The sequence below is a fragment of the Anticarsia gemmatalis genome, chromosome 4, assembly GCF_050436995.1.
Source record: "Anticarsia gemmatalis isolate Benzon Research Colony breed Stoneville strain chromosome 4, ilAntGemm2 primary, whole genome shotgun sequence".
Taxonomy (NCBI): Eukaryota; Metazoa; Arthropoda; class Insecta; order Lepidoptera; family Erebidae; genus Anticarsia; species Anticarsia gemmatalis.
In genome coordinates, this window is record NC_134748.1 from 674,174 (window position 1) to 685,554 (window position 11,381).

An 11,381-nucleotide genomic window follows, 5' to 3' on the forward strand; every position below is an offset into this window, starting at 1 on the left:
AAAGTTATATGACTACTTCCCAAATTAAAAGGATGTTTTGATTTTAATAGTATCTTTAGCTAAAGTTCAACTACGGGATTTAGAACTAAAATCTTTTTTATAACTTGAGGTTTGCAAAAATAGAGATGGCTAATGTCGCTATGTGACTAATGGACTGGGGCCGAATGTCGTCACGGTGTTGTACATTTTGTTCTGTAATATGAAATAATTTGATATTATGAACTAAATGAAATTGATTGATTTTAATTGAATTGAAATTTGATTAAAAAAACTATTTATTATTTAATAAATACGTGTGTAAATAATAAAAATAATACGTGTGTAATAATATAAAAATAATTGTTTTTCACACTCTACCAGACGGACAAAAAAATTATAAATAGTCATCAAGTCTATTTGCTTCAAAAGTTTACGATCGCAATATCAGTCAGCCTCACTGATTAGACATCGCAGAATCCACATAACTTTCAACAAACCTATTTCAGAATTGACATTTATTAATATAGAAAACTATCTCTTTAATATTCTATCCACATATTACAGAATAAACCACGGGTTTCTATCTCCGCAACTAGTTTTTAGTGCGAATAAAAATTAATTTATTGATGTACTTACAACTGGTCGGTGCCATCTAGCGGTCGCGGATGCAACTGCCGTATGTGGAGGATAATGCTCTCAAGAACTTTAATTACTTAATCCGCTTTGAATCACCGTGACCATAAAATGTTACTTTTAATACTTTTTATATGATGTATATGTAAGTAGTTCATAATTCTGTATATTAAGTGTTCACTGCAAAAGTACTGAATTGATTTAAATAAACTTGAACCCTGATATATCGGTTGAAATACATTTGTGAAATTAAAACTCAATTACAGTGGATTAAACACATTAGGAAATATTTATTTGTTAAGAGGTTTTTGCATCCACTAATTTATTTGTCAAATTATTTTACGTATATTAACCGAATTTATATGAAAAATTCGTGTACCTGTAATTGTAAGAATCATTATTTGAATAAAGTTGAATGACAAAAAACAACAAAATGTGGCTCTAACTATTATAATATAGTGTAGGGTTTTGTGGCACGCGATTGATACGGCTGAACCAAAAATAACTGGTCCCTAATTCCTCTCATTTCCAAAAACAAAAACCTTCAAAAACTCTCAAAATCCTTGTTCTCAAATAACATACAATTTGAGATAATTCAAATTACGTAAATTGCATACAGACTGTCCATCAAAACGGTCCAATTAGAGGGCTAATTGGTTCCCGGAGTTCTTCCCTCACTGTTAACGTACAGGCACATTATGAGCGTTTACTTATAACGTAACATTCTGCCGAATGCTCAGAACTGTGTTCGGTCAATTCGCTTCTTTTCAACTTATTTAGTAAGCATTTTCTTTTAACAATCATTAAGGGTTTGTGTGTGAAATATTTTGTTTAGTAAAAATCGATTTCACTGATTTGTATGTACACTAAGGTTTCATTCAATCCACGGATAACAAAAACTTAGACCAATTTATTTACAACTTCATTATAGTAATTATTCATCAATATCATAATTAGAACCAAATATTATCGTGTCATTTATACAACGTTACATCGTGACTTAGTTAACGACAGCCGCGCGCATCGATCTCTGAGGTTAAGCCACGCTTGCCGAGGTTTTTAGTGGATGGGTGACCGTCTTACAAATATCGAGCTCCTCCGTGTTCCGGTAGCTGGGTTGTGGAGGTCAGAGTCGCTGTATCCGGTCAGATTGGAAGCCGACTCCAACATAGTTTGGAAAAAAGGCTAAGCTGATATTTTTATACAACGTTTCATAACAGGAGATGGAGGAGTTTTAAGCTCAATATACGGCTCGGTGTTACAAACGCACGCGTGCAAATAATCCAAGAGGAAAAACGAACCGTAAAGGGGTATAATGATAGGCTTGACGGGCTATAAAACAAATGAAGGCTTTTACCGTTTGCCGTCGCAAAAAGCCTCAGTACCCGTCTAATTGGTTCACACCTTTGTGCGCTGTGACGTGCGTCGCCGTTCCCGGAACATCGGTACTTTACATACTTTATGTCTAACGTTTCAAAAGTTTTTACGTTCGTGTGATCGTGTTACCTTTACTGTTTGAGCCGACCCTGTTTCTGTGACATTAATGTATGTTTCTCGTAATTAAAAGGGTTGGGTTAGAGCAGTCATAACTTTAGCGCTGTCACTTGGTTAACTGTCAAGAAAAATTGGCATGATTTCAAACCGTTATTAATCGCTTATTTTTATTACGCTCCTAAGGGAAGATACAAAATAAACAAGTATTATATATCTAGCTGCTAGAATTAAATTATAAAGATAGCTTTAGAGTAACGCCGGTTTCATGAAAATATTTTCTACGACGCGACAGAATAACGATGACCCTGATTCAAAGATGAGTTAGTCTGAAAGCACGGTTGATCAACAACAAACTGATTTTACCCAGCGTGAAAGAATAAACACAATAGGCCTCACTTCCGATACAGCACAGTTCTCAAACATCACAGCACAGACGGCGCTATCATTTTTAGTTTTATTCGCAAATTTCCACAAAGACTTTCACTAACACTTACCTATTCTTTAACCGCAGTTCGTCGCCGCTTCCCACGAGTGAAATCATAAGTAATTTGGACTTAAATGTAACATTACGAGTACCTTGTTACCACCTTAATATATGACGCTAAATGTTGTACAACATAAGCCATTGTTATTAAGTTGCGTCTTTCATTAAGTCATCGTAGTTTCGACTATTTCATCAAGATGAGCGCTCGATAACACTACGTAAGACGTCTCGCGCAAGATAATCTCTTTATTAGGTATTGTACATATTTACTTTCGTTTAAAACTACTGGGAATTAAAATTTTAAGATGTTTTGTTTAAGTTTTTATGAGAGATTTTCTTGTTATTTTTATGGAGCTCGTTGTTTTGAAAGTATAATAAATCAATAGAATTTTACAGAGCTCTTCGTACAGCATCTTTGAATCCTCCCATTAGCATACTGTTTAATCATTTAAATAGACTGAAACTCATGGGTAGCAGTCTTAAATCCCGTAGTTCACCCGACATAATGATTAGTGAATAGTTATGAAATCAATATTTTCCACTTCCTATGTTTCTGCGTTATAAAAAACTATTCGATATTTCCGGACCCTCATTCCCACGCCTAAACAATTTATTCGACACTCCAAATTATGAAATAGATCAGATAAAACTGAATTGTGAATAAAAATGTCGTTTCGTGATGAACATCAGCGTCTAATTTGATAAGTGGTGGCACAGATAGTGTCATCGCACTGTCCGTACTCACGCCGCTTGTTCATCACAATCATCACGCGATATTCTCGTTTGCTCCCCTAATGTGCTCATTGCTCATGACTGGGTCGACGACACACGAATACCACTGAGAGACTTTTTAAACTAATAATATAAATGCGAAAGTTTGTGAAGATGCTTGTTACTTATTGAAGAAAAATCTACTGCCACACTAACGCATTTTAATGACGCGGCCGAAGTCGGGGGCAGAAGCTAATAAATATACTTTATTCCATTTAAAAATTAGAAATTTACTTTTTAAGTACATATTTTTTAATCATTTAAACACAAAAAATTCCTTCAGTTTGATTTATTGTAAGGAAGTTTTCAACTGTTTGCATGTAACAAATACTTCCGTATTCAAAGTTGTTAACGTATGTAATTAATTTATGTCCAATTTTACTTTGTAATTTCACGCTTGTCTTCTCCAATATATAAGTTAGACAAGTACCTACCTAAGTATACAAAATTATTTACCGTGATAGAAAGTGATCTAGTCGTTTTGTAAAGCATCAAACTATCGCTAGGTCCGATCGTACTTTTTTTCCAATGCAAAATTATCAATATTATAATCGCTTTTGGTCAACAAACAAAACGCAACTCTCTTTTGTGATATCTCTTTGAAGTTAATATACTGTAGTAATTTCACTATTTCCATTAATAAAATATGCTTAAGAAAATGTTAAAAAAACGTTCACATTTTAATAAGATTTTGAAAAGACTGTAAGACTTTTTTAGATGCAAAGTAAGTCTATAAAGATTGTAACAATTAGGTTCACTAATCTCTGCCTACGCCTATGGGAAGAAAACGCGATTTTATGTATGTATGTAAGACTTTTCTTACTTAAAAGTCTAAATACAACCTCTTTATCGATACAAGTATACAGATTCATCATTTTACGATCTAGCATGTATTTAATCGATCAGAAATTCCTTCACAACTTAAATGGCAAAGTGAGCGTGTAATAAATCGATGAGCTAACGTATATAGGTTCGACTCCCCGGCTGGTAACGGTTAGCTATATTTTATTATCTGACACCCTAATATGGGCCGCGGTATCAGGCTGTATGTTGTTAATATACGATTGATAGACTCACTTTCTGTTTACATGTATATTATTAATCTCGTTTTTATATGGGATGGGTTCTATTTCATAAATAAATAGTTAAGTAAACGGCTTGAAAAGGGATTAAGGGACTAGTGTCGAGTGTAAGTCGGATTTTGTGGATGCCCTATAAATGTGATAACGTTACTTAGTCTTTAATGGACATTATGACAAATACTAATAATACTTACTCCTCGCTTCTTTGTTATACTTCTTTTAAATAAGACCTAATTAAACACCGCTATTGATTTCATAGAGCCGTTCTTTGTTTCGTTTATAAATAGATCCTGATAAAGTAAAACATGTTAATTCTCTAGTTATCCTTCTATAAGCACGACGTGTCTCCACAATAAAAAAATAATTCCATCACGCTACAAACAAACTACGAAAACTCCGCTCAAAAGATCAGTTTCTTAAAGTAATGTACCTACTTGCAGCTAGACAAGACATTGGTAGTATAACCTCGGCTCGTGTCGAGAGCGGCGTGAGCGTCAACTCTTCGTTTTTTACAACCAGTTCCCAGCTCCGAGCTTATGGGATTCATATTTCACCGGCCAGTATTCGATTAACAGGTGCCCTATACATTAGGTACAATGCTACCTTTCATTTATAAGCAAAACTGGTCGTACTAGACTTCTAATAGTTATTACGTATATTTTCAAGAGCCTGGAATTTTATTAAGGGATTGATTGGGTTTGAAACATTGCCATCATCGTTTAGGTAGTTAAAGATTTAATTACATTGAAGCAGTAATAACAAATTGAATAACTGTAAAAAAATATTAGCCTCGTAAGCAAGAAATTTGAGTTAACATTCTCGCGACTTGTACACGTAATATAAAAATTTGGTGAGTCTTAAACGCGATTGAAAGTCGAAGGTTAGGATACCTTATTTGTTTATATACCTGACGTTTTCAAACATTTAATTTTCAACTGTGTTTAAGACCCGCTACATTATAATATTAAACTTTCTATGTTTGAAAATTATATCGGTATGTGTAGTTCGACTCTATTTGTCAGTTAATATAACGAAGCAAAAATTGTCTGAGTCGGGAAAAACGCTCTCGTTGTTGTCGATTGGTATACGGAAATCTCATACAAAAGTGTGCTTATCTTTAATTATAAGATAAAAGGTGAACAATGGACTTTCTCATGATGTCGATATTCATAAAAAGAGTCGCGTGGTCGGTGAAAATTGTACAAGAATAGTTATAACAAGCTCTTTATAATGTCGATCACGTGTTCAATATAACATGCGATATTTATACCAAGGTGTTTTTACCCTTGAAGACAATTTCCACACGCATAACTTTTAAACTTTCGCGTTATGTGATTGCAATCAAATTTAAACGTATTGTATTAGGTAAAAGTCTTTTAGCATTATAGTATGTATGAACTTGTAATAAAATCTCTTTGGCTTCAAAAATCACAAATGAGTACACGGTTCATCAGGTTTCTTTCAGTGAGCTCGTGAGGTACCCAAATATCGAGCTTTTTTGTGTAGATAAAAGATTTTATTACAAAGGATAAAAAAGTACATACTATAACGCGAAAAGATTTTTTCCCCGACCTAATAGTTACCTACCTAGTTACAATCTACTTACGTATCTATTTTATATGATAAAACTTCTGCATTCTAAATGGAACCGACCACTTGGTGATATTTTAAACGAAAAATATTATGGTCCTGAGTGAATTCTTAATGCCTATAATGTTATAGTTAAAGAGATTTATTGAAAATTATACTTCATTTTTGTATCTCGTTTCAGTGCGGTTCGTGAGAGCGGCGGCTGTGGTTCACTGGTGTCAGCAGAAGTGCGTGAAGGTTCATGGGGCGCGTCTCCTCGCGGGAATGGCATGATTGTCGAGTGGCCCGGAGATAACACCACGATTAAACCTGGAGACAGGTTTGTACATAATAATATTAGACTAGCTAGAGGACTTGAATTGGCTGGTATTTGAAACCTAAAGATCGTTTTGAAAGGATATCTAAGTTTCAAGTATAACGGAGATTGTGAGAACTTTGATGTTCTTTAACTGCCTGGACTAGTGGATAATATTTTTATTTTACATTTTATGAATTCAATAAACTTGTAATAACTAATAATAATAGACTTTCGCCGTATCGGGTGCAAAGACTCTTGATTAACTTCCTCTTCTTTCCAACCTAACTTTTCTTCTTGGAACGTCTATATTAGGTAATTGAATGTCATAAAAAAGCTTTTCAATGTTTCCCATAAATAACTTACACAGAATTGCGTAATATATGTAAATCCCATAAAACACGTTTATGACGCATCCCGGCGCATCTTACATTGTATATCTAATATTGAAGCTTTTGAACACGCAAATCCTCGTGAGAGCATCTTTAGCGCGGTCAGTCCACCGACAATCATACCAATCACGATGGTATCTGAGGCCGTAGATGGGCCCGGCACCGTGGCGAGCCGTCCACAACACACCAACATTTACATTATTGTAAGGAATTTCGCGGCAACTTTGTGCCGACCACACGCCGCGCCAACTGGTTAGGCTTTAGCGTTAGTCTTTTATTTTGGAAGAGTATTTTTATTGAGTTCTTTATGGCCTGTTCTCGCTTACGAGTTATTACGCACACTGTATTTTCAGTTCCATGTAAGGTATTAGCTTAGAACCATATTTGGCTTACCTTACCTTATTTTGTGTATTAAGAAAGCAATAATCTTCCCTTTGTAATCAACACTATCTATCTGGGCAACCAACTTGTCTCGATCGTTATAACCACAGAAGCGCATATCATACTCACTACCTAATTACCTGTGCCTCTAAGACAAAGATAAGTACAACTTTGCACACTTGTACAAATCTCGATATGTTTCTACCAGGTTGATAGAAGTGAACGGTACCTCGGTGATAGCGTGTCGCAGCCAGGAGGAGCTGCAACGAGCTACAAGTACCAACCACCCCGCGCGCATCGTACTCCTGCGCAGTAACAACACGCGCGTGGAAGCGCCGCCCCAGCATAATGGATTTACACAGGTTGGTAGTAGCATTACTACTGTAGCTATTATGAATTATCTACTATTTTATAAAGTGACTGGGATTTACGTATCATATTTTTTCAGTAAAATACGTCAACTGTTTCTGGACAGGCAATAAATGAATAATTTTAACTACCTTAAATCCCACAAGTTTGTGTCTCTCATGTCTTGTGCTTAATCAAAATTTGTTTAACACTTTCATTGAGGGAATGCAAAGTCCCCAACGCGCACTTAGCCAGCGTGGCGGACTCAAGGCCAAACCTCTCTCTCGTTTGGGGAGGAGACCCTTACCCAAAAATGGGACAGTAATGGGTTTAAAAAGATCTATTGTGCAGCAATACAAAAGAACTACATACTGGATACCTACCAACCAATAAGAGTAACTTACGTCATATTCTATGTAGAATCTACTCCCTATACGCACAGATAGGTTTGAGGATCATGCTTTGATATTTTTTTTACTGTCTTAGAATGAAGCCGCATCGCTCCGAGCAGAGCTGGGTTCTCTGAGAGCGGCAGCCGAAGACGCTGAGAAGGCTAAGGAGAGCTTGCGGAGTGACAACACCAGGCTCACGCACCGGATCTCTTACCTCGAAGAACAGGTCGCTGAACTGCTCAGCAGACATACAACGGTATATACTTTAATACGTCATTATATTGCGCTATTGCGGCCTGTATGTTGGAAGAGGTTAGTCTAAATGTGAACAACCTGAAGAGAAGTTTTAAAGTTAAGTTTTTCTGACTATGGTGTCGAAACTTATTACACAAATTCTCCACTGTAATGAACCTTATCGAAAATCGACTAGCTAGACTAGAAAAAAGTATCCTATTTGTGAATATAGGTTAATTTCAGATCAGTCAGTAAAAAATCTAAGAAGATTTATACGAACTTTCACCCCTATTTTATCCCCTTAGGGGTGGAATTTAGCAAAATCCTTTCTTGGAGTATACCTACGTCATAATAACTTTATGTAGCCACAGCCCGACAGGTTATAAAAGGACAGAATTAAATTTACCAGGAAAATTCTCTTCTATATGAAATGTACCATGTCTACCATGTGGCATCTTCTGCATGAAATCTACCAGGAAATTTCTACCATGTTACATCTACGTCAAGAAATCTACCAGGAAAATTCTACCATTTTACCACTAAGTCAAGAAATCTACCAGGAAAATTCTACCATGTGACATTTTCATGATCGAACATACCCGGAAAATTCTACCATTTGACCACTAGATCAAGAAATTACCCGGAAAATTCTACCATGTGACATCTTCATGAAGGAACCTACCAGGAAAAGTCTTCCAAATGACGTCTATTTCGTGCTTTCTAGCCGGAAAATTCTACCATTTGGTTACTTGATCAAGAAATCTACCAAGAAAATTCTACCATGAGACAACTTCGTCCAAAATCTACCAGGAAAATTCTACCAAATGACGTTTTCTCCGTGATTCTACCCGAAAAATTCTACCATTTTACCACTAGATCAAGAAATTACCCGGAAAATTCTACCATTTGACCACTAGATCAAGAAATCTACCAGGAAAATTTTACCATGTAACATCTTCTTGAAGGAACCTACCAGGAAAAGTCTACCAAATGACGTCTTTTTCGTGCTTTCCAGCCGGAAAATTCTACCATTTCAATTACTAGATCAAGAAATCTACCAAGGAAATTCTACCATGTGACAACTTCGTCCAAAATCTACCAGGAAAATTCTACCATGTGACATTTTCATGATGGAACCTACCCGGAAGATTCTACCATTTGACTACTAGATCAAGAAATCTACCAAGTGACAATTCTACCATGTGAAATTTTCTACACGAATTCTAGGATGCCTACGTCATAATATCTACTTGCATGCTAAATTTCAGCTAGATCTGTCCAGTAGTTCGGGCTGTGCGTTGATAGATCACTATGCTAGTCAGTCAGTCAGTCAGCCACCTTTGAGTTTTATATATAGGTATATACAAGAGGCGGCTGAAAAGCTTTGAGCCTGATAGAAACGTACAAAAAATATATTTATAATATAATCTTTCTTTATTGCAATATCGCTTATCTTTGGTATTTACAATAATTTTAATTGGTTTCAGTTACACTCCGTAAGCAGCAACGACAGCTGCATCACAGTGAACAAGACGAAGAAGAACGTGACCAACATCAACATCACTACAGAGCCGCAGAACAAGCCCAGTCCAAAGTCCGAAGTGCAAGTGTTCCAGAAAGGACCGGACATCACAGCTATTGTCGCCAAACTCCCAGGGCTTGATGGAGCCGAGTCCAACTTGCCGTTGATAAGACCAAGGTCTAATGCTTCAGGAGCATCCTCTAGGGCAGCCATATCCCCACGCGCATCACCTCCTCTTAACCACAGGTCACACAGTTCCCACAGTCTTGAACACAAAGCAGAAAGGATGCGACATTCTTTATCTCATCACTGCATCCACGGAGGTATAGACTACAGCGCCGAAACAGATGCGGCAATACGCATGATTGAAAGAAACCAAAGACACATTGAGAAGCAACGTATGAAGAATGAAAGGCTCAGCAGATCTAAGTGCGAGGACTACTTCAGGTCGGACAGTGACTTAGACATGAGAGATACACATTCCAACGTCAGTGCAGATCCACGACATTACGAGATCAAGAAAGCAGCTGACAGAATAGAAGAGAGTATTAAGAAGACCAACTGGGCTGAAAGAAAAACTCTATCAATAATTGAACAGTTAAAACGGTCGCAGCGGTTACGGAAGATGAAGAAAAACGATAGTACCGAAGACATACAACTGGATTCAGAAAGGCATTACATGTACCACAGAATAGACGGAAAAGTCTTGGAGAACGCTCATAAATCTAGCAGAAGATCATCCAAACTTCATTCCCGGAGTGCTAAGTCCTCTGAATTTGAGTCAGAATCTGACTTTCCTAATGGAGATATGTACAGCAGCTCTCCAAGGATAGACTATGGGTCGGAAACTTGTTCCAGAGTGAGTCACTATAAGAAGAACGATGATAGAAAGGAGAATGACGTGAAGTCTAGACCGACGCCTCCACGAAAACCTCTACGTCTATCCTTACACAAAGCTCGCAGCGCACATTCTTTGATAAACGGTAGTGAATCTGAGACACCAAGTAGGCCGGTTTCAGAAGCGAAAGTGACTGATTCGGAGTCTTGTACGAAGAGGCCGGTGAAGAGGACGCATGCTGGAGATAAGTGGGCGAGGGAGAGGATACGAGACGCTGGGAGAGCGACCCCACGTCCTACGAGGAAGTTGTTGAACGGCCTGAGCGCGTGTGAAGCTCCTGCTGCTGATGACTTGTACCCTGAGAACACTCACATGCCTGTCAGAGTCAACGGTGTAGCTGGCAAGTGGTGCTAGCGACTATACCTGCTAAAACATAGGCTTAATTGCCAGATAGGAGGCTGATATTTTCAAAGTTAGTGTTGCCAACACAAAAAAAGTGTTTTCTTTTTTTATTATTAATATGGACAGCGTTTTCAAAAGTATAATAAAAACCGTAAACCGGTTGTACGTATAGAGTAAGTAGATAATAATGTAAATACACAATAAACAGTAAGCACCCACCGTAATACTCACCTATGTAATACTTATTTATTTAAGAACATAGTTTACACATATACATATGAATGACAATAAATATATTATGCCTGAATTCCTGAAATTTTCATTACAAATGGACTCCGAGAGTAAAAAATACTTAAAAGTAGAGATGCTTCTCAAATTAACATGTTAGGTTCCTATGACTCGTACATATGTGATTAGGTTAAGAATATTTTTATTTACACTAGTCCCAAAAATTAAGGGATATAAAAAAAGAATCCAAATTTTTGGGTGATTTTCAACAAGCTGTAACTCCGAGGAAAATGGTCGTACAGAAAAACTAAAAGAA

The 11,381-nt window shown here is 36.8% G+C and overlaps 1 protein-coding gene across 1 annotated transcript in view; it reads left to right on the forward strand.

Annotated features, from left to right (window-relative positions):
* sprt (PDZ domain-containing protein sprite) overlaps positions 1–11,144 on the forward strand; it is a 76,810-nt gene extending 65,666 nt beyond the window's left edge. Inside the window, exons 8-11 of the mRNA XM_076136844.1 lie at positions 6,215–6,352; positions 7,310–7,463; positions 7,936–8,097; positions 9,563–11,144. Of these exons, the coding sequence (XP_075992959.1) occupies positions 6,215–6,352; positions 7,310–7,463; positions 7,936–8,097; positions 9,563–10,849 (1,741 nt within the window). The 3' untranslated portion in view covers positions 10,850–11,144. The remainder of the gene's footprint in view (positions 1–6,214; positions 6,353–7,309; positions 7,464–7,935; positions 8,098–9,562) is intronic.
* The last annotated feature ends 237 nt before the right edge of the window (positions 11,145–11,381 follow it).